Source organism: Apis cerana, linkage group LG2 (assembly GCF_029169275.1).
Source record: "Apis cerana isolate GH-2021 linkage group LG2, AcerK_1.0, whole genome shotgun sequence".
NCBI lineage: Eukaryota > Metazoa > Arthropoda > Insecta > Hymenoptera > Apidae > Apis > Apis cerana.
Window position 1 is genome coordinate 3,646,397 of NC_083853.1, and position 25,665 is coordinate 3,672,061.

General features: G+C 28.5%; 1 protein-coding gene across 5 annotated transcripts in view; it reads left to right on the plus strand.

The window, feature by feature from the left end:
• The window catches only part of LOC107997516 (neuronal acetylcholine receptor subunit alpha-7), a 367,007-nt gene that overhangs the window by 243,403 nt on the left and 97,939 nt on the right, over nt 1-25,665 (plus strand). For 3 of the 5 annotated variants that reach the window (XM_028666579.2, XM_017056162.2, XM_062071767.1), the window contains one exon: nt 16,816-16,902. The exons of the other annotated variants lie outside the window; for them this stretch is intronic. In XM_028666579.2, coding sequence (XP_028522380.1) covers nt 16,816-16,902 — 87 coding nt within the window. The remainder of the gene's footprint in view (nt 1-16,815; nt 16,903-25,665) is intronic. 5 annotated transcript variants of the gene reach the window in all.

The window sequence follows — 25,665 nt, forward strand, 5'->3', positions numbered from 1 at the left end:
ATGTGTTTGTATTGTACTATTTTTAAAGGGAACAAAACATTTTATTACATTAAAATTGAAATATTATTGTAAATGATATTATTTTTAATACTTTCTCATCGTCATATTTCTTATATTTTTCATTTTTGAATTTGACAAATGTTATATAACGCATATTAGGCAATTAGAATAAAAAATATTTTTGTGAAATATATTAAAACAAACAATATCTCTTAACTTTAAATTTTCTACCAATAAATATGCTTATTTAAACTGATAATACTTATACAAAGATGAGATATGCAAAATAGCAATTGAATTATATGAAAACTACAGTGAAAGACTTAATATAAAGACTTAAGTAAAGATAAGAAATTACTAGGATAGTTAAATTCGTTTTCTGTTTGATTTTAATTAAGTATCTTAACTTTCTTGATGCCAATAAAAGTCTTTGTAATTAAATCTTAAATTTATCCTCAAAGAAGATTCTTTCTTATCAAGTTCTTTCTTCCAATTTATATTATGAGAATAAAAACTTCATATACAATAAATATATACAATAAAAATCATAAATAAAAGAATTGCAAGATACATATAAAGAATTGTATAGGATTAGAAATAGCAATAATAAAAAAGAAATAATTGATAATATTGATATTGTGTTACATACACAATTACATAATGATAATAATAATATTCTTGATATACAGAAATTCTATTTACTTTACATCTATATCTAAAACAGTTTTCGTTCATAATATATAATATAATAAAAAAAAATCTTTATTTATGTGCTTTATTTATATATATCTACTGTTATATCAATTGTTTTAAGTTAACACATTCTCAATTGGATTTATATCTAAAGAATATGCCATGAGAGTATAATAAAAAATAATAATATACATCATAATATATAAATTTTTACTATATCCAAAAAAAAAATATACATTAATAATTAATTATACATACTTCATTCAAGTCTTCTTTAAATTTTACACGAAAAATATTGAAAATTACGAATGATCCCAATTTTTCGGCCATTTAATTATGTCAAGAATAGAAAAAAAACTAAGAACATCTCTTCTTATCGAGCGAAATAAATGGCCAACGTTATTCAAATTACTTCGAATTTCAAGAAACAACATTCTTTATCCTCCTCCAAAAAAAAAGCAAAAGAAGAAATAAATCAAACGATTCCTCCATTTCACGGACTTGCTAAATCTCTCAGCGAAGATAATAAATCCGTTGAAGTGGCGACGTAATTTATTAAAGAAACGCTTCTATGTGTGCATAATTCTCGAAAAAAAGGAGGCGACGAAAAAAGAAGCGCGACGCGCAGAAAGTGGCCTGAAAGCTCTTTCCATACCGAAGGTAGAGACAAAACGCGAAACGTTGCATAATCAAATCCCTTTGAGAACCGGAGGAATGTGTCGGTGACACACGTACCGGTGTCCGTGATTGCAAAAGGTTTGGGGCAAAGAGCAAGATATATCGTATAGAGTCGAGAAATGGTGCAATTAAAACATAACCGTGGCTCGTTTGTCAAGACTATGTGTGTCAGAGCTGCGGTTGCCCTGGAAGTGAAACTTATTAAAAATTGCCCTCGTCTACTGCAATTTTCACATGGAGGGAAACGTCTTGGAGATTTCGAGGACTATGAGAAGTTTAAAGATTTGAGTGTATCTTTAGTTTCAGATAAGTTACTTTGTGTCGTTTGATGTTTCAAATTACAATTTACGAATTTTTGTTATTTTTCTTAAAGATTTTAAGAATTTTCAGATTTTTCAGATTTTTAGGATTTTACGTGAAATGTTTTATATGATATTTTATTTGGTATATCCAGCTAATTCTTAATTTGGATATTTTGAAGTTTCTCTTATAATAAGCTGGAGAAAAAGATTTGAAAATCCTTAAATCTATCTTTAATTTAAGATATTCGATATTTTAGATATATAGATTTTTTTCTTTTTAAAATGAAATAAATAAATTAAAAATTTTTGTATTCACAGGATGATTTGTCACACAAATGAAATCAGGAAAATTTTATTGCTCAGAATGAAACGAGAATCAAAATTGTGGCTAATTCTTAATTAGAATTTTCAAATTATAATATTTGATAATCAAATATTATATGAATGATATGAGAATCGCTACTTAGAAATTGAATTGGAATATTTAGTGCACTGTATTTCCAAATTCGATACATTTGGTTAATGAATCAATCAAATTTTTAGTTACAAGTTATATAATGGCCTCATTCCATTGAGATATTTTCAATCGCGGGATGAAAATGGCAATATGCCAAGCACTTGGTTTCAATATATCTTAAGCTGTCTGACAATGAATAATTTTGATACAGATTCTAGTTATTATCGACTAGTAATTATTATTATAAAAATTGTCAAATAAATTCTTATAACGTTAAGATTGATTATCATATAAAAGATAACTCGAATTTTATTATTTTATACTTGTATTATACTTGTATTATTCATTTGTATTATTTTTAATTTATACTTGAATTATTATCTCAAAATTCAAGATGTTACGCCTATCTATACTGTACAGAGAAATTTCCATGTTTCGAGGAATTTCCTGTACAAACTAACACCTATAACTTCTTGAAACTCTGCTTTGAAACACAATAAGATGTAACTATGTCTCAAACTTTAGAATCCACAGAACTAAGTAATGGCCGTTCTTATGTGTAATTATTGAAATACGATGCTTTGAAATCACAGTAGATATTCATCTTTCATTTAAGAATTCGTTATAATTAACCAAACTGTTTATTTAGAACTAGAATTCTTTTTACGAAATAATTTAATAAGATATTTAGTTAGAATAATAATATACTCTTTCTGTAGTCAGATAAATTAAATTCTTGTTTGAAAAAAAAAATGCAAATGAAGAATAGAACAAGAAAATGCAAGAGTATTATTATTTATTTTTATTATTTTCTTAATTTAAAACCGTCAAACAAAATCTGAATATTAGAAGATATTTATAAATGATTCTGTAAGTAATTTTGAAAGTAGAATCTTTTTCTTTATACGAATTTGCTTGCAAATTTAAAAAAAGTATTTTTCAAAATAAAATATTATTATTTAATATAAATTTAAGTTATATTTAAATAATATAATTAAAATTTTGTAATTATCAAAAAAAGCAATAATATTAATAAAAGAAATTGTTATTTTATTATAATATGAATAAATTAGAAATCTCAAATTTTATCATTCAATTTTGAAATTTATATATTTTTTTTATAGATTTCTATCTTTCTACATGACAAAATTCAAGTTTTATTCGTATCACATTTAGCGTTAAATCCCCAAAGATTTCACGCGCTTGTCAAATCTATTTCATATGCAACAAACTGATACGTACAGTAGAACTCCATTAAACTGAATTTCATTTATTGAAGTGAAATTTTATATAGCAATCATCTCAACTTCTATCTCAACTTGCTTGAATTCAATTATTCAAATATGAACCAAAAGAAATCATAAATATGATCATTTCTATTCCATGAAATTATATGAGATAATAAAAAATCTAATTAAAAAAATATAATTTCTAATATCAAAAATTCAATCATTTCTACATATTTTCACATTCTAATCTTCTATTAATTATCAAGTTTTATTTAGTTGATTGTTAATTAAATATAATGTATACTTGATGTGTTTTCAAATTTAATTTTTTTCCATAAAATATTTTCAATCCACTCTTTCTCTTAATTTTTGAACCATACAATTTTTATATTCTTATAGAATCTTTGTATCATTTTTCTATATATTTTCTCTTTCACAATCTGTCAATTGTTATTCTTCTTTTTAAAATTTATATTAGTGTACGCCTCTTAACATTTTAAACGCTATTAATTAAATTCAATACAATCAATTATAGACAATTATCAATTACTTTAATAATAAAGAAATTTGAAACAACGTTACAATTCAATTTCATAAATCCATAAAATCATAAATAAAATGAAATAGTACTTTGAAAAAAAAGTAGAAAAAGAAAAAACTTCATTATTAATCTTTTCATTAACATTCTCAAATCATCACGAAATTTTAAATCACAACATGGCTGACAGACTCTTTTGAAACTTGCCTACAGATCCTACTCACCACAATCGTACTTCATCTCTTCTATCTATTCACATTCGGCAAGTAATTACGAGTTAGTCTCGCGAGTAAACGGAAGAAGAATTCCCGCAGGAAATCTGAATAAGAAAGATCGAATCTCGTGCTATCTGCGCCTCCGTTTTCCCGGTATCCTCTCATTGTTATCAGTGTTGTCTCCCTTTTGTCCTTCCGCCGTCACGTTTTCCGCCATTGTTGTCTCTTCACGCGATTTGTACGTTCCTGGATCGGTTTAAATCCTGAAATCTAACTCTTGTGAGAAAAGAATTTTCGATTCGAACCGAAACTTCTGAAACGAAATCGACTGGTGTTACGATCACCATGTTTTGATAATTCGCGAGGTTTAGGGGAAAATATTGAATCTAGGAAGTTTGAAGCGTGCAGAGTGGCGCCCTCTATCCTCTATTATTTGCTGATGCATAACGCCATGGGCGAAAACGAAGTTGAGGCGAACAAACATTTCACGTTAACTTAAGTGGAATTAATGTTCACGTTGTTCGCAAACTGTAACATTTGTGAAAACTTCATTCATTCTTAATGGGGGATTATTCTTTGTCCGCTTAAACCGTGGACTTTAGCGCTATTATGTTTGGTTTCTCTCGTTTTTAATTGTAATAAAATACATTAATATCGTTACGTTTATTATCAAGTGATTATTTTTGCAATTATTTTGATGCACTTGTGATGAAGATTCTTTAAATTTATTTAATTGTAGCAATAAGATATCCTCTTGCTAAAAGGAGGACATAAATTTTCGAATAATGGAAGAATTATTTTTATTGTTATTTAATACATTTATTTAAGTAGATATTAATTAAATTGATAGTAGTTTATTCAAAATTTCAACGATTTCCAAAGATTATTCATTTAATAAATTGTTACTATGATATTATGAAATTGCTACAAAATAAATGAAACACGTTTCATTGAAAACAAAATATTAAAATTTTTAAAAAAAAATATTAACTTTGGATTAGTCGTATTTATCTAAGAAATAAACTTGTATATTAATCTTTTTAACCAAGGATACGCTTATTTATATTTATATAGGATATTTCATGATTTAATAATAATAATATTTCATGATTTTCATCGTCGATAAATTCGTCTATCCTATTATCTGTATATTAAATTATCTCTATATAAAAAGTAAAAATATATTTAAGGAATAAAAATATCCTATTTCTAATTGTTTGAAAATTCTTAGCTAATACAAGAGGGAAGGTCTTCAAATCTATAATTTTTTTTCATTGTTGCTAATGCTGCACCAGTAGAAATCCTCTCCACTAGTGAGGAAAAAGTTTTTCGAGATAATATTTTGACAGAAGTCGATTTATCAGAATGCACCATCCTTCATTCTTTAACCCCTTCCTTTTTCTCGGATCTCGAGTTCTTTCTGTTCCGTAATTAATCACCGGGCAAACTCGGTCCCTCGTGTGAGAGTTTCCTTCCCAGTTTAATGTCGATTGAAAGCTCGCTACATGAGAAAGATCACGTAGCATTATAGACATTGGCAAGATGAGTAAAATATCTTTGTAAGATGGATATTATTTGAATTTTAATAATTTTTACAAATATTATGATCAAATTGCAATGATTAAAGATTATTTCAATGATACTATTGATACTAAACACGATAATTCTAATATTTATCATTAAATTATGATTTAATTTAAATGTATTTAATAATAATAGTGGAATTTTAATTAGTTTTATTATTTCAATGATTTATGGCAGTAAGTAAGATGAACACAAAGTCAAACAATATTAAAATAATTTAATTATTTACATTAATTATCTTACAACTTATCTACTAACTTTCCAATATGATTATTTAATGGATTTTACAAAAAGGACTGCAAACAGCACACTTATTCTTGAAAAGTTAAAAAAAAAAATTAATTGTTCAAATATCGACGAAAACTCCTTAAATTATATTCACCAAAAACTACGTGCCAACAATAAAAAGAGAAGAACCTATAATACATACTTCCAGCCGAAAGTCATTATTAAAATCGAGAGGAAGGCAGGGGCGTTCCATTATTTTTCACTAATTGAAGAGCACACCTCAATAACATTCACCCTGAAGAAAACTCGAGTCGCCGTTCCCTCTCACTCGAAGACAATTTTCGCCGTAGTCAAGAGATTATTATTTAAGGCAAAAATGTAGCTCTTTAAGCGCGCCATTATTGCGTCCATGAATGAAATTTCCATAATAATATTATGCCGCTGTAAATTCCAAGCAGCTCGGCCACCGACATACCGAATTTTCATTAACCGGATAAATAACGGGGCGAATGCATACCTCGTTAAGACTGAGCAAAAGTGACATCTCTCTCGTGGAAAGTGCATTTGATTGGGCATTAGCATGACAAAGGATTGGACGAGACTCGCGAGTGAGCATCCCTTATGTTACGAGATTGACGAGATTCTCACCTTGCTCTCAAGAAACGCGATTGTTCGAGATTGTTTCATGCTCGAGTACATGGAAAAGGAAGATGAAACGAAACAAATTGTAGTGTTCTTTCGCGGATAAATTGCATTTGACTCTGTGACAATTGATTGTTGCTTGTATCCTGAAAATTGAAATTCTAGATTGTGAAGTGATAAAGTATAATTGTATATACTTATGGAAATATAATTCTCGCCAAAATGTTGTATTTGAAGAAAATGTTATTTGAAGAGATTTCTGCAGTGGAAGAATGTTTTTTTTTTCAAGGTAATTCTTTGATGAGATTTCCAAATGAAAATATATTTTTTATATAAATCGATCAATGCAGCTAAAAAAAACTGCTAAGCTTCTTAGGCAAATCCATTAATTTTAACTTCAATTTTAAAAAATATAACGTATGGTGAATAGATGGCCTGAATCATGTAACTTTGTTCTAAAGATTTGTTTTTTTTTACAAATTATAAATAATTTATAAATAAATTATAAAAATTATTAAATTATTAAATAACGGATATATTTACTTTTCTTTAATTGTTTCTTTTTAAATGTAGTATGTTGTAAAATTTTTATATTATTTTTTAACAGTATTTGTTTGACTTTTAAAGCAAATACAATATAAATAAATATTTTTTTGTGTAAATAAAATATTTTTTATTAAGAAGTAAAACGAAATATTAATATTAAAATATTTGCAAGAAAATATTAAAAATTAATGATTAATCACAAAATTTTGTTGGCAAAGTCTCCATAAAAATACTATATAACAAATATTTTATATTAATCCGATCTTTAATCGAAAAATTCTTAAGTTTTCATGACTTAATTTAAATTAATCAAATTGATATAATTTGATCTTTATATAATATTCTTAATGTAGTTCATTGAATAAAAATCAGTAAAAGATATGATATCGTAAGATCTCTTTAATAATTTGAAGTGATTCATCAAAAAGAATGAAAAATCTAATAATTCGTGCATATCATAAATATTTTCTATTGACCTATTTCATTGGCTACTTATGTTTCTTTCAAATGCAAGGAATTAGAAAACGTAGCTTTTCATGTTATTTTAAGCGAAAAAAATCCAATGAGCTTATAGATCAGGAGAAATGGTGCAGGTTTCATCTGATTCATTTTCAAAATATTGGTTGAGATATGAAATGAAATAAGTTCTTATTACAGAATTCTATTCATTAATGCCATATATGAGCTTTCGATGAAAGATGTCATCTTTTAATAATAGCGAAGATTTTTAATATTTTTAATATTAATATTATAAAAAAATAGAAAGTAGAGGAACAATTCTCTCCAATAATATGTACGTTTCAATGTTGAGTTTAAAAAAATAGAAATATCATTACATTAAGGTGACATATATATAATGTATAATATTTTTATTTATCTTGAAAATAATATCAAATAAAAAAAACATAGTGATAAAGAATAATTTAAAATAAATTTATTAAAGAAGAAAAAAATTAAGAAAGTTAATAGATTTAGAAATATTTTAACAATAAAAAAATAATAGAACTTTAAAGTGAAAAAATTAAATAAAATTGAAAATTTTAAATAATATTATAATTAACTTTATCACAATCTAACAAGATCAATTTTCATAATTTATATTCAATTTATTTCATCTTATTAAAGTATTATTTTCTACATATTTCTTAAATTTTTTATTTTCAAATTTTCATTTTAATATATTCTGGTACACGATAAAATTTCCATTTATGATTTATTCACACTTCAACTACAGCGTATTTGGTAAATCAAGATAAGACTATACTTCAGTTATATTGAAAGAGAAAACTTTGAAGAACTTTGAAATTAGCAACAATCTTCCAGCCTTATACAATATGTATTATAACAACCAGGTCTTTTCAGTAATGTGATTTATGTTTGATCGTTTGTATATTCCTTTGAGAGTCTTATGATACTTTGTCCAATAATCACATTATCAACTTTCTGTTTAATAATCTTATACCAATTAATCATATCAATTAAAATAGCTAAAATTAAAATTTTAAAATTGGTAAACAAGATTGGTAAACGTTATAAAAACATAAGTTTTAATATAAGTTTCATTTTATATTCATTATTATCATTTATATTCTAATTATGATATGAATAATTTGTTTAAACTTATAGTTTATTAGAAAAAAATAAAGAAAAATAAATTTATAGAAAGAAGTTTATCATATAACGTATAATTTGAAAGAAAGTATATTTTTTAAATAAAAAATACAATAGTACTTGTTTAAATAAATAATAAAAATAATTAGTCACACATACAGTAAAATAAAAAAGAAAATAAATATCAAAAATAAAATTGATCATATTATATTTTACAAAAATATTTATTATTTATTAAATTGTAAGTTTTATTAAAACATTTTGAATCAAATTTTGAATCAACTAAGCAACAATTTTATAATTTTTATCATTTATTTTTTTAAAATTATTACAAGTAGATCTGCTTTCCTCTTATTAAAGATCCTCCTCATATTTTAATTTACACTATTCAATTTCTCATCAAAGTACATTCGATTGTCAACATAAAATAATCGAAAATGAAAAAGACGTAAAGAGAGTATATCCGAGTTCGCGCCATATTTCGCACAATTCGTGTCACCGATTTCTACAAACGTGTAACTAGCGATCTTGGAGCAATTTCGTAAATGATCCGTGCAACAAAGTGATTTATCGACAAATGAACATTTGTGGACCGCAAACCGGCCAACCAAGAATACGGCGAACGTTTCTCTCGACAAATCCGTGTACTTGATCCCCAGATGTAAATCCCTTTTGCAAATGCATTCTTTCTGCATCAGAATTAATCGAAAGATTAATAAAACAACACAAATTTACATTTTTTCCTCTGATGAGAAAGAATAATATATTGCCTAGGATTTTTCTTAGATTTGAATATTTTGTCCATAAATATTTTCATGAAAATAATATAAATTTTTTCTTCAATATATATCATTATAATTATTGTAGAAAGTTTTAAAAATTTAGATAAACTTTAAGAATAATACAGATATTAAGAACTTTCGTGAATTTCATGTAGTAAATATCAATCAAAAGCTAACATAATAATTATATATTTAAAAGAAATTTAATATTATTTAATTCTGCTGAAAATTATTTTAGAAATATAAAGAGAATGTTTAATGAATATTAATGAAAATATATTATAGATATAAAGTAACGGAATATTTAAATATAAAAGAAATAAATTTCTGTTGATTATATTGTTAATTATAAATTTACAAAATAAATTGGGAAAAGATTGCGATAAATTTTTCTGAATGTTACTCGTTTCCATTGATAATATCCTCTTTGAATAATCAGAGAATTGTTCTCTATAGTAGTTCTCTTCTAATAGAAATATCGCTATCATAAAATCTGGTACATTCAACGCAGAAGATTTATGAGACTCATCTCTGCGATAAAACATCATTTAAACGCACCAGCTGCGCTGCTTATTTACATTGAATCGTTTATTCGTTAATCGTTATGTAAATTACGACTACACTGACCATTTTAAAATAGCAACAAAGCAATAACACAGCCTTTAACGAGATAAAATATTAATAGAATATAACGATTCTGAATTTTGGTGCTGAATTCTGAAATTTTTAATCATTTGCCTCAAACCCGAAAATATTAAATCTTATTAAAATTAGCAAAATTTTAAACCGCTATAACTCCAAAGATAATAACATTCAGTCAACGAATAAACGATCATTGGAAACGCAGAACTTTTCCCTTTAAAATGCTTCTTCATTTGTCTCGATACGACTTTCAGTTTCCGAGATATCGTGTAAAGAAAAAGATAATTTTTCACAATTTAGTATCTCCATCCTTATCGTTTACTCGAATCTCTTGCTCGCTGATCTATCCCAAACTCTAGACGAGACGCGACTTCTTAGAAAAGCATAATAAGCATTTCCAGGAGAAATAAATAAGTCACTAGATCGCGAATCCATTCATAATCTTTGCAACACTGTGGTCCCTTTAAATCCTTATATCTCGACAATCAATTGAAATATCGAGATAAATCAAATCATTGACATGATTTTCTCTATTTCCTGAATGGGTTTTAATCACAAAATTTGTACATGAAATGTCGAAATTCATTTGCGAGTTTATATGAATGTAATGATTTATTGTTGAGATATAAAGTGATGATATATACGGATTTAATTTAGTATATATTTTGTGTATATTAATCGAATATTTGTATTACGTTTCATCCGTTTAAAAATCTGTAATCTATTAATATCTTAATATCGTAATCTTCATTCACTTTTATTTACCAAGTATCGAATCGAATTTCCATTATCCGAATATTTATAAGAAGTGGTGATTGTTATTATTGCTTGCCTGTCCACAACTTCGATCCCAAAATACAAATTATTATCCAATCCCACATCGTAGGTGAAACCTTTCTAACTCGGTTTTACACATTAATCGATCACGCATCAACATGCGTGTTACGTAACCGCGAAACCGTCAAATGGACACTCGAAACTAATCACAAGGAACTAATTGTCCGTTTTCCCTGATCCCATCCTGACCAACAAGTTTCGATTGGCGGTTTGCCACTTGCAGTCGATGCATCTTGCCGCGGTTTCCGGTTCTCGAATCTTGTTGAAACGTGATCCTGAACTCTTATCCGGATTATGTCTGGCTGGAAACGAATCGAAATTCTCAAGGAAAGACGCGTGATCCAAATTCTTGAAACGAATTGCAATCAAGAGAATTGAAGCATTAAGTTGTGTTACAAAAAGCATCTTTCGGTGCTGAGTTGTTTTAGTTATTAATTAATATAAGACTAACGTCTGTTATAATTTTTAAAAAAAGGAATGAAATTAATAAAATCATATAGTTTTATTATGTTATATTTATTATTGAATGTATTTATATATATATTTTGTATTTGTTGAAAATATTTAATATACGAATATTAAATATATAGATTATGTTCTATACAATCCTCCAATAATTATAACTTTATTATTATTATTATTCTATTACATAAAGTTATAAAATTGTCAAAGAGAAGATTATAATTTATTAAGATTACAATTTATAATTTATTTATATTATTTATTTTAAGAAACGAATGCTTGCAAGCTGACAAATAAATTTTCTATTTTTTTTTTCAAAGCATAATTCTATGAAAATATATGCATTGAAATCATCGAATTCGAATCGAATGGACAATGTAAACCATACATTCTTTCAAAATATTCGTAATCTTATATATGGTAATCCGTCTTCTAAGTTCTCAATTATGGAAATTATGGAAATTTGTGTAGTCCTTTGTGTTCATGCTTGCACGATAGCCACCATATTTGTTGAACGTGGACAAGCAACTAATGTTTATCCTCCACGTGAATTCTCTGATAATGAACGCAATCTTACGATGATGGCGTCCTGCATCCTATATAAGCCAGTCATTTTGCTTTCGATCACGAAAATGTTACGATAATTTAAAATAAAAATATAATGACAATTTTTCAAACATTGGCCAAAATATATATATATATATATTTATATATTGTTTACCATTTTCATAAAAAAAATCATATACAACACATATATTATATCACCATAAAAGCTCAATTACTGTGCCCCAAACTTTCATTATTAAGTTATCTTCTGGAAAACGTCTTTAACGAAGTTTTTTATTTGATCCATCATCGACAGAGGTCTAGGATGGTGTCTTCGCTCTTTCTTCCACGACACGAACCCGAATTAACGAGGAACGTCCCAATGGACGCGAATTATCGGCACTCCTCTGCAAACGGTGTCGGTTATCACGTAATAATGCAATTCCAGACACGTTAACCGCATAAAGTTATTAACGACTCGGCTGACTCTGTGCTCACAGCTTGGGTACAAGTTACGCAGAGCGGAATACTCGTTCACGCGTGGGATTATGGTCAGCTCGCTACGCAAATTACAAATATGCGCCCTTCGACGCGATATATCTTGCTCGTCACATGTCAATTTAACCGCCGTGTGATCGAAGAGGTGTATTAATATAAATGGTGTAATGACATCTTAAACGATATCCTTTTAACGTAACTTCTTAGGTAGAATGACGAGAGAAAAAGAGTCTTTTGGGATTTGGAAATGGAAGTTCTTTATAGTTTTTAGAACTTTTTGAAAAAAGATTATGTATCTTTTATTTTCTATATCTTATTATCATGATAATCACGTGTATAGGCAGTGAATAATATAATAATAGCAATTGAAAATTCGAAAAGAGATTCTTATTGATACATATGAAACAGGTTTTTAGAAAATGAGAGTTAAAAGAATTTTTCTAAACAGCTCGTATAATGTGCAAATAAAAATAAATAAAAGAAGCGTTTGATGATATCAGAAACAGAGCAATTGTAAAGTTAAAGTCTTACTATAATAATAATCAGGAAATTGTTTAAATTAATAAAAAAAATGTAAAGAATTATTTCTACAATTATATAATTATCATCTATTTTGCATTTTTTATGATAAGTCAGATTTATGAAACAAAAAAATATTAATATATTATTATTATTATTATTATACAGGCAGAAGATAATTATTTGAACGATGCAATAGTAAATTATAGAGCCAACTAGAACGAGTATTGACAGAATTCTTCACTAGTATATATCAAACCTACATCTAAAACGTTCTTTAATCCATCAGTGACGGCGATTGAAAGGGGTTCCATTCGTGTCACGTTCCTTTGTCGGTTGTTCCTTCGATCAGCTCGTTTATCATTCATTGAAGGCACGAGTCGTAGAAAAATAAAATTCGATGACGGTAAATTTGCTTTCTATAAAACGGGAAATGGAATAGAAGAAAATAAATTCTGTGCGAACCAATTAAAGAAGATAATTGAAATACGAGAATACCAATATGGTTTTTTATTGTTTAAAGGCTAAAATTAATTGAGAAAAAGAAAAAAAAGAAGAAGAAACTAATTTTAGAATAATTAAACGCGATATATATTGGATAATTTAAAATGTTTGTTTTTTTAATGAAATCAAGAACTCGCAAATTTTGAAATCAGATATTGTATTATGTGCCAGATAATATTATTTCGAAGCACGGAATAATATAATACGTGATTCTCTGTTTATATATTTATATTGAATTCAATATTATAAAACATTTCAATTGGATTCATATTAAAATACCAAAATTGAAAAAAATTTTAATGTATTTTGCTAACTAATGATATCGATGTATTAATATTAAAATAAATTTTTTCTCTTTTAAAATTTAAAAATTTAATGTGAAATGGGAAAAACTATTTATAAAATTTCATCTCTGTTACGATTAAAATTATTACCGTATTAAAATTTATTAATATCTTGTCATTTTAAAAATATTATAAAAGAGGATTCTTCAATATTAATATGATACCATTAGTTATCATTGTAACATAACAATATAGTAATAATATTACAATAATTACAAAATTGCTTTACAATTAAGCTAACCAGAAAAGAAATGATTCTTCTTCTTAATAGAAGGACAGGATAAATTGAAACTGCATAATAATGTAATTCTTTTATGCAAAATATATTTTCCAAATACAAAAAAAACATAAAAAAAATATATGTATTTATAAATTAATCATATCTTTTTCATATTCTCACCAAATTCTTATTTCCACGATGAAATCAAAGCTAAGATACACTTCACACATCCCTGATTGAGCTTTCGTATCTCTGTCTTCTCCGGTTTCGGTAAATTTACTTGGTCAGACTCTCTCTGTGAACGTGTGAACTTTGAAGCCTGACCGATTTTACGACCCCGATATACACAATACCTTACGAAAGTCTCAACGTTTGCTACTGGCAGACAATAAAATTTCTAGGATACACTTTGAGAAACTGTTTTTTCTGAAAAAAATTGAATGTAATTCGCCAATTCGAGGATGATAAATTTACGGATTGAATTTTGAAAATAAGAAAAAGAATATTGCGTGCAGCTTCGCTTTGCACACATTGTAATATTACAAAGCAAATATTGAACTCGTAGAAATTTTATTGTATAAGGTAGAGAAAAAGTGTTTATTTTAGTTGAATTTATTTTGCATGTTTTTTTTTTTTTAAATAATGCATTAAACAGATATATTATATACGATAAATTTAATATTTACGAATAGAGATTTTTTTTGCTCTCATTTTTAAATTTCTTTCTTGGTAAGTTTTGACATGAATATTCTATATTCTATATTTTAATTTTCGTCGGAATTTAATATTGTATAAATAATAATGATATTATATAATTATAATTATAGTGTTACTAGTAATTTTTAATTAATAATTCTTAAGTTTTGATTAAGACAGTTTTGAATTAACAAAATCAGATAATTTTCGTTTATGCATATTTTATTCACGCTAATGACACGAAAATCCAGAAACGCGTGTAACTAGCGCTTAAAGCTAAAGGTTTCAACCTCAAAATAATTCGTTTCAGGCAATCTCAAATTTAGATATCGCATAAACTGCAAAATTCGATTATCCCGTTGAAATTATACGACTTTGATATAAAGCCATCTAATGACTATTTTAAACATTTAGATTACCGATACGCGTAAATTAACATAACTCGCGGTGAGACGTTCCATCGCGAAACTTCCATCTAAACAAATATTTGCAAATTTTGATCTAAATAACGCGTAGAATTTCTGATAATTTAGTGCATCAATTTAGATAATTGGATATATAAAGTTTGGAAAATATTTGTTGGCTAAACATATCTCAGCACGTGTGCATCTCTTAATTTTTCGATCGTGTTTCAAATTTCAATCATTACATCGTAATTTATTCTATTTATTACATAGTTGTTACATAATTCATTACATAATTCTATTCATTGTTCGATATTGATCTTGAAAATATATATATAAATTGTTATTCGTGTATAATAAGAGTTATTAATTTAAAAATATTTATCAATGAGTTTTTTTTTAAACTAACTAAGACAAACTATCGCAAAGACACTTCATATTAAATTCTTTTCAAAATTTCGACTCGATTCTACACAAGTATCGACGATTTCATTTACCGAAGACAGAAAACTCTATAAAATCCACTTCCAACGATTTCAATTCCAAAACAATAAGAAAGGAGAACGAAAAAGGGAGGGAAAAAGAAGGGAAGAAGCAAAACCATGTACTTTTCTAAATCGATCCAGAGCGATCGGCTCAACCCAAAACTCGCTATCGTCGAAAATCAAGGATTCGATTCGAAAAACAAGTGGAATTCCCTCGCATTTGGCAAGCTCGACGAGTGTTCGTCGAAGCATCGCGCCAATACGAATCTCGAGCAGTGTTCGCGCGGTGAAATATTTTCGAAAAATCGGAACGTTTCTATCCTAGAAACTCGCACTGGAACCCCGTGCCCAATGACAGCATCATTCAGGAATTTCTAACAGACGTGATCTTATCATGAAACGTGTTCATTGCTCGACCTGGTTTCCAAATCCTTTGGCCAAAATTTAACAGATACCTTACATTGATTGTCGAATTAGAATTCTTATCCTAGGACTAAGACAGAGTTCCTCAAATTGAAAAATTTTGTTTTAAAATTGTTTTCGATTTTTGTAAAAGAATCTTTGTGTAATTATTTATTGTCATGTGTGACTTGATTTGATTGATGATTTTTGAAGTGATCTCGATATTTTCCTTTGCTTGAGATCATAATGTTTATAGAAAACTTGATGTTGTTAGAAGAATTACAAAAAAAATGTAACATATTCATTTTTACAAAACATATCCTTTAATATTCAATTATAAATGATATAATCATCTCAAGTTATTAATCAAGTATTTAAATATTGATCCGATAAAATCTTAGAAATTTGCTGGCCAGAAATTCTCAAGATAAATTTCTAAAATTAAATTCTCTTGTTCTCTCTTTGCATATATAATATATAATAGCCTTTGTATATATATATGTAAAAAAATAAACATCCAAATAGATCAAATAATATCAACCAAATAGGAATTTTGATCTTTTCCATTTCCATTTAGCTCGTGGCATAATTTTCTCACAAATATTATCCAGGTACAGATGGCACACCATCCGTCCATCAAAGATTCTCGATCCGAGAGACAATCAATTTTATACAAATAAAGTCTAAAGAAAAAAAAAAGATCGATTCATCTTGTTGTTTTTCTTGTTTTTTTTTCCTCCGTCTATCGCAGGAGTGACCATTCTACTGTCGCTGACAGTATTCCTGAACCTCGTTGCAGAAAGTATGCCGACCACCTCGGACGCAGTCCCTCTAATAGGTACCTACGATATATTATAAACCAAACGAAACTAAGCTAAGCGGTGTGCTGTGTTCCAGTGTTCTTGTCCTCTCTCTCTCTCTCTCTCTCTCTCTCTCCATATGTAAATATGTACATCACGCATTTGTGCCTGTCTCTCGAACGTTCCTGTCCAGGAAGCTGTGTAGAGAAAAAGTCGCGTTGGAACGGGTAAGAAGCTCGAAAGTCGTTCAGATCGAAGCAATTTTCGTTGATGTTGGTCCCGTTTCTGAAAACGGCCTTTTCGATGAAGGGAGGGGAAGGGGAGGTGTGTCGAGAGTGGTTAACGACGACGAAGAAGCGGTCGAAACGATTCTCCAACGGTTGGCCGAGGATGTCGAAGGGGATTGTTGGGCTGGGGGGAGGGGTTGCCGCGATTACACGGTGAGAAACGGTTTTAAGAGCTTTTCGAAGCTGAAACTCGAACGTAACTCGGCAATACTCGGCGGCCAGCCTTGCTTGTTCCATGGCTTTTCGTTCTGGCGGGATAATAACGCTTGTCGCGATTTGTTATTTGATGAAAAGATATATTCCGAGGAATATTATAAAATCGTTTGGAGAGAAGGTTTGAGGATTTGCGTTTCTATTAAGGATGTTTGAAAAAGGGAAAAGTTACGAGGAATTAGAAAGGAGAGGGTGAGAATTTTAATATTGATTTTAGAGTGGGTGTTCATTTGAAACGAATCAATCAAGATTGATATAAAATGTAAGACGATTCTTGTGTAGTATAGTTTTTTTTTATTTTATTTTTAATAATTTTTTATATAGAAAAATCCAACATTCTTATTCATTGAAGAAAGAATGAAAATAAATTATAGAATAGAAAGAGAAATAAAAAAAAAAAAGGAAACATCAGGGAAGAAAATTTATATCTTGATTAAATATTTATTTCTTTCGACAGGATGAGTAAGAATGAAATTAAACTTTAAATAAGAGTTCAAATATTTCGTTAATCTTTAGAACCAGACGATATAAATATTTTCAAACTTCGTTTCTACTTTATGCAATATTTAAATACACGAAGCTTGAAAAAGCTGAGATTTCCAAACAACTGAATTGCATAAGTATCACCAGCAACAGTTGCAGAATTTTAATTTATATCTTCTTTTTACGCTGCAATTTTTTCGAATCGTCTCACCAACAAAAAGCAAGAATTTGCATAAATTTTTAAACCGATCTTGAATCGAATTTATCGATAAATATATATCTCAATAATTTTTAATTCTGCTTTTAATTATATAATTTTAACTTTTCCTCCAAAGTTAACGAGAAAGAAATTCAATTCCCGCGAAAGTAGCGAAGCGAAACCTCTCCTACTATCCATATCTTCCGGGCCGTCGAACTTTCTGTAGTTTTCCAGTTGCAACGGGATCGAAAATCGCGTTACCCGTCCTTTTACTCGGCTGTGAACCGATGATTTGGAATGAAAATAAGCAAGTGGAAAGGAAAAATGTGGAAAACGTGTCGCGCGGGAAGGGAATCTAGAGCGAGGTTCTAGTTGGTCGTTGGTTCTAGTTTCAAATCATTTGCATCTTAGAGAAAAATGATAGATATATCGATAATTTTTCTTCTCGTTATATTTAAATATGAATATTTCAGAAATACCATCGAATTGATATGATTTAATGACGATATTTGAGACGAATTTTTTAAAAAATTATTGATAACAATTTGCGATTTATTTTTCTCTTTGTTTAATCTCTATTTATTCGTTTCATATATCAGGAAATGTCTAAATAGTCTAAATTTTTACCACTTAACAATATCGTGATGATATTTATAAATATTTTTAATTGTTTAAAACTATTTTTCATTTGTGAATGATAAATGTTAAGAAAGTAAATATTTTTTGTAATTAAACTTTAATTATCATTATCATTAATGTTGCCTTCTTGTTTAAAATTCTTCTTTATATTATAAAACTGATATATCATGATATTAAACTTACATTAGTATTCAAAGAATTTAAAAGTTCGTAATCAACGATATCTTTACGTGTAAAATTTCCGATTTTAATTTCACTTTTGCGCTTTCTGTAAACTCGTTATTATTTTTATAGTTCGAAATTACTTTAACAATTCAAGCGAATATCGAAGTCTCATATGTCAATAATTGTCACGGTTAATACTGCAATAAGCAGCAATACTGCAAGCAATTCTTGCTTTAATTAACAACGGCCAACCTCGTTTTAATTGGCCTCCATTATTGAGTACGTGCATTGCAATACAAGCAACTGTATTCCAGTGAGAATACACCTTGTAATATTCCGACTAAATTCTTTGGAAATAGTTGGAAATCTCAGAAAGAAAGTAGACTGACGAATACATATGTGGCTCGCGACCTGAAAATGTCAATAAAATTCAAAGTATACCAGAACTATTTTTCTTAGTCTATTTCTGACTTTTTCTTTTTGATCAGTCATTCTTGAGAGAGATCTTCATCGTGAAATATTGAACAATACTTAAGTATTTATTGATATTTAAGTATTATTATTATTATACCATCATCAATTTTTTAAAAAAAGGAAAAAGAAATAGCTTCATTAAGTTATTAAATTATTTTTAAGAGTTGTTTTATTTTGTTGAATTTCTTTTACGGTATAAAAATCGAATTGGTTTCAATTTTGTTAAACATTGATTGAAAAATTATATGTATGCATTTTTATTATTTATTTCTGAACTATTCGTATTTAAAAATTACACTCTAGTTTATATCAAATAATTTTATTAACGACAATAGTTTTAAATTTTAACAATTTTCAAATCAATAATCAATAAAATATATTTTTATCGCGTTTATAGAAATATAATTATTCGAATATTTAAAAAGTGAGAAAGTAAAAGTAATAAATAATTACAAAAGTATTAATATTAATTATCTTAAATAATAAAAACCGTTAAGAAACTATTGAAAATATTATTCCAAATCAAACTTTCGATACAAATTCTCATTTCCCAAATATTTATTTCATAAATCCAATTGAATTTAAAACCAATTGACTGAACATCATAAAAAAAGATAATATAAAATCGAATAATAATCAGCCACAGTCTTCCAAAATCTTTACCTCGTCTAAATCTTTCACCCCAACTTCAATTTCACATTCTTATCGCGAATTCAATTCATCCCAACCGGACACGACACGAGTAAAATGGTCGCACAAACGTTCCTTCGAAGAAAGAAAGTTGGCAACCGTGTCGTTAAAATCGCGTCGAGACTGTGTGCAACTTTTAAGAGCCATCGCGTTTCGCTTTGGAAGTTGCAACGTGTTTAACATCCTCTACAACTTCCCTTCCGCCCACGGTGCTAATGTGGCGCATTTTGGAAATTATTTTCGTTTTCTCTCGATGGAACAGCCTCGTGCACATCCCCAACCGACTCGAAACAATTTTCGTCTCGTTTAATCCATTCGCGATGAGGATCGTGCTCTCCCTCGACGCATCGCTCCTGTGGGAAACGGATTGACGAGGAGGAGTCGACAGCTTCCTGTTTCGCGCGTTTTGATTTTGAATACGAGGGGATGGAAAAAATTTTTCGAATGTTTCTCGTTTTACCAACGCGTTATCTGAATATTAATATCGATTATATATATATATATATATATGAAAGATAATAAAAATATTTTGTTTATTTATTATATATGTAATTTTGAATTCTAAATTTTCGATGTAGAGAAGATTAAATATTATTCCATAATTATTGAAAATATTACATTTTACTATAATTTAATTAACAATTAACCATTTAAGACATCGATATTTTGTTGAACAACCGATAAAAATTCAAATTAAAAGCATAATATAAGTGAAAGCTTTTCTGAATATAAATGGACAATCTCCCGTAATCGATTGCATTAATTAATTTTTCGTGAATATTTAAAGAAAGATGCGAGTATTTCTATTGAAATATCGATGTCCAACCGGAATAAACGAAATAAAGAAATAAGAATGGAAGGTAATAATAGTTTTTTGATCGTAGTTTCGTAATTTTTTTCTTGAAAGAAATATAATCCGAACACTATTGTTCGACGGAAGAGTAATCCAATCATTATCGTGAATTTCAGAACGAAAAGCACATCAACAAGCAGGGAAATGTTGAACACAAAAAAAAGATACTATCGTGCGATCTTTTTCACGTCGATTCTTTTCTTTTTCTCTGAGACATTCCTTTCTAAACCCTTTTACTACAAGAGTAATTCCACAGGCTTGCGTTACATTAATGTTTAGATTATTACCCAGTTTCATGATGTAACTTCGTGATAAGTATCAAAAGTCTTAGCTGCCTGAGAAATTAGATAATTAAATACGTATAAAGAAACATGCATGAAACAATTACAATTGATTGAAAATTTTTTTATATATTTTATATTATATATAGACACAATTATTTTCATTTATATATGAAATTGTAAAAAAAAATTACAATTTTCTAAATTGATAAAAATATTTAATATTATAATATTGAATTTACGAAATTATAATTCAAAAATCTTTCAAAATTATTGTGTGAGTATTAAATGATATATTACATATATCATTGTAATAAATAAATAATAGAACAGTAGAATTTGGTTGGAATTTTATAATATAGTATACTATCTTTCAAAAATATACTTAGCACCAATAATAATTGACCAATTAATCCAGTTTCTCAGGCACCTATCTCTATTATTGGTACTTAAGTTGTTCAACCCCCTTGAGAAAACGTGCACGGTTCTATTGTCCCCTTTTGATGTATTGTATTAATTGTTCTTATACTCGAACAAACAGTTCGTGTGTTTAGAAGAATACGTTAATCAAATTAATTGTCCCTGTATCCCAGTGCCATACTTTAGAGAATTTACTCGTAGCACTGAATTCCTAGGTAATATTACATTGCTGTGTTAATTGCCTGTTGAAAGGACCCATAGTTTGCCCATAGCCTGCCGTTTCATCCCTTGGGGGTTTAGCAAGGGATATTCCATCAATTTATTGGGAAGCTCGTGCAAACAGTAAGTTCAATTTCACGAGCTGACTTAAGCGTTACTTCCTTTGTAACGCGAATGTTGTTCCTGGTTTTCGAGTGGAAAAAATAAATAATTTCCGCCACTTTGAGTTAACGTTTCGGCCATCTTTGTTTTCGTCGTAACCCGTAAATCTACGATCCAGATCTGAATTTTAGTTTTAGCATTAAACGAAAATTTTTTTAATTATCTAAATTATTGTTTTTAAAAAAATATGTATATAGATACATTTAACATTAGATATATTTAGATACATTTCAAAAAGTTTTTTTACTTTAAACTCGATTTCGCAATTTTTAATGGAATACTAAATTCACATGGCATGATATAGGTAATATTACAAAGAAAAATTAATGAAAGGAAAAATATTTTGGACAGGAATGAAGCGAATCATATTTATAGAATAAATTGTATTGTTTGTATATAAGCTTTGTCTGAACGATTTTCGTAGCACGCCTTTTAAAGTAAAATCATAACATAGAAGCATAATTTATTTGCAGCTCAATGATACAGCCTTTAAAAGTCTAGTTAACTTGCAGTTACTTCTTAATGAATAGAGGTAATGAGTTTAGTTATAAGCAGATTGAATTGCCGAGAAATAATTTCAGTGATGATTAATAACTTTACTGTGAAGGAGTGAAACTTTCAAAATTAATTTGATGATATTGACGCGTAGCTTTATAAGATTATTATCAAGTTGGTGCTCGTGAAATGTCATTTCTTTGAAATTTGAATTCCTTTACTACTATTACAAAGGAGAAAATATTTTCTATAAATTTTAACACAATTTATAATAAAGAAATCAAACTACAAAAATCTGAATATTTTTTTTGAAAATATAATTGTTTAAGCAATTTTTTTAATTACCTTTCTTTCAAATTCCTTTTTCATAAAATTGTAAACGCTATATCGAAAGATTCTTTAAGTTCTAAAATTGATAATATAAATTAGAAAACTAGTTAAACGAAATATTTCACGTTCGCCAATATAATTTTTCGATCGAGAATATTAATTAAATTATTATCAGTCAGTTTCTCATTCCAGTGAAACAAATCGATTACAAAAATCTCCAATCCAAAAGAAAAAATTTTTCTTAAACCAATCTAATCCAACGATCTCTCGTACAACGATTTAAAAACGCCAATTTGAAGAATTTACAAACGAATGATTAACTAAGAAATAAAAAAAAAAAAAGGAAAATTCTTCCATTAAGGGAAGCAATAGAAAGCGACTCACGAATCGATCGATCTCCACGTCACTCGGTTAGTTTCTCATCGAATCCGCCGTGACAACATTCGTTCAGTCGAATAACTGGAAAGAAACGAGGGAGAAACGAAGAAGAAGAAGAGGCACATTAACCGGATATCAGTCGTCTTCGTTTCGAAGTGGCTGCCGGAAGGAAGCAAGTAGCAGAAACTTTAATTAGCAGCTAAGAGGGAGGATGGAGTTGCATCACGATCAAATAATAGCCAAACAAAGGGTTTGGCTCTTCGCTGCAAAATTCGTTTACATAGTTTCTTTGTTTCCGTCGAGGCTCATTTTCCCGCCAACGACATCCCGCCGATCGCCATTTCTCCTTTTCCCCCCCTTTCTTTTTTTTTATTTTTTTTTTTCGTCTGCGGTTTTTCGAATCGCACTTGGCCGCATATTCTCCTGTTCTTCGTTTTTTTTCTAACCACGCAAAACCATCGACCACGAGTGCGACCATGCTTCTGAAAATTGTTCCCAGCTGACTGCGCGAGCAACGACATCTGGATGAGTTTTCTTCTTCCTCGGCCAATTAGAGACGCGCGTGCCACGAAAATTAGTTCCTAACGAGCAATCGACGAAATCCCTAGGTTTTTTCGGGATCAAGGAGAGGAAGATTTTTCGGTGGTTGTTAACGAGCATCGAATTTGCTACCAATTAAGATAGCATACTGATTTCATTAACCAGCTTCGTTCTGATTTTTTTTTTTTACGTAAATGGTATATCGTGATGTCTCAGGGATTTCTCCAAACAAATTTGATATCAAGATTAAATTAACATTAGAGAATATTTTTTTGTTACACATATTTTAATAAATAAATGGCTATTATTATTATATTTATCGCTTATAACATATAAATTAACTTTTCATCATATTTATTTCGGAATTTATGTAAGTTTATAAACGTTTTACTTTATATTTAACAATTTCTATCTTCCAGATTCTACGAGTTATGAATCAAATATTGATGAATTGTCTCCAGATTTTAGGCTGTTTAACGGTGGATATCGTTTGGAAAGAGATTAAGCAGCTTGTTTGTGAGCTCATTGCGAATTAGAGATCCTCGAATGAACGGTTTCGAGAAATAATCGTCTTCGAGCGGATTATTTATTGGATGTTGCGTGTCGTAAGGATAAGGATTAGTGTCTGCTCGATTTGATCCTCTTTTACGATATAAGGTTTTATCGGCTAGATCATTGATCGAACCGTTATATTGGAAATTTTTATGATAGTGTTTCTAATCTTGTTTACTTTCCATTAATGCAACTTGATATAGGCTTATAGGTGATAGAAAATAATTAATTTTGCAAATTTTATGTAGATAGATTTTCAATTTGTAGATATACAAAATGATCAGTAGAATAGGTCAAGTGGTTTTCACGTCTTAAGAGATTTAGAGAATTCTCTATCGTATTTATGATTCATAGATGATAAACAACAGTTTATTTCAGAAATTAATAATAATATATTCACATATATATACATATATTCATAAAACAAGAAAACAATTTTAGATTTTGAAAGATTTTCAAGTAAAAAGTAAATTGTACGTATATTTAACATTGTTAAATTTTCGTTTATTCAAACATACAAACTGCACTTATAATGTTATTTAAGTAAAGTATAAAATTATATCAGCTATCGATATTCTGTTCAGGCTTCAAAATAATCCAAAACTACGTTGCAACTTTCCTAATTCATTTACTCCTCACAAACTTTTCATCCATTGCCTCAAAAAGTTGGTAAAACTTAGTAATCAGTCATCGATTTTTTTTTAAAATTAGAAACAAATGTACAATTTGTTTAAAGAATAAAAAGAAAAAGATCCTACTATGATCTTCTATACTTTGATATATAAAATTAATATTTAAAATAATTATTACGTATTAATAATTACGATGTAATATTTCATTATTCGATCTTTAGAAATTTATTAATTATAAGAAGATTTGATTGAAAAATATCCAAAGAACAGGATTAATATATTCAATATGATATGTCATAGAGATTTTCCAACTTTCATACAAGTATTGTCATCATTTATATACACAACCATTTCGAATTTTCTCCAACTATCTTTTTTATACTTATCGAATATCAATACCCATCATTCGATTCTTGCTGCAATCTCGATACAATATATCTTTAAAAAAAAAAAATATCTAACGAGAAACCGTCAAATGGTGTGCCAGTCCTCGTCAAAATCCTCATCTAGAACGATGTCGCGTTTGCGTCACGGAATTTTCGAGAGAGAAAGAAAGTGTTAAATATTACGTTCAATCGTCTCCTCGATTCCCATTACTCGGCAATCACACGCCATTATTTTCTCGGATCGACTCGGCTCGAACAGGCCGCAACCGATATTCGAAATGGAAATAAATCAAAGACAGAGCATTTCCGATAACCGTTGTCGCGATAAACAAATTGTCGATGCTCGAAACAGGAAGCGACAGTGGGAGTCGCTTGTTGGTTTGTTGCTACGAAGGAACGAATA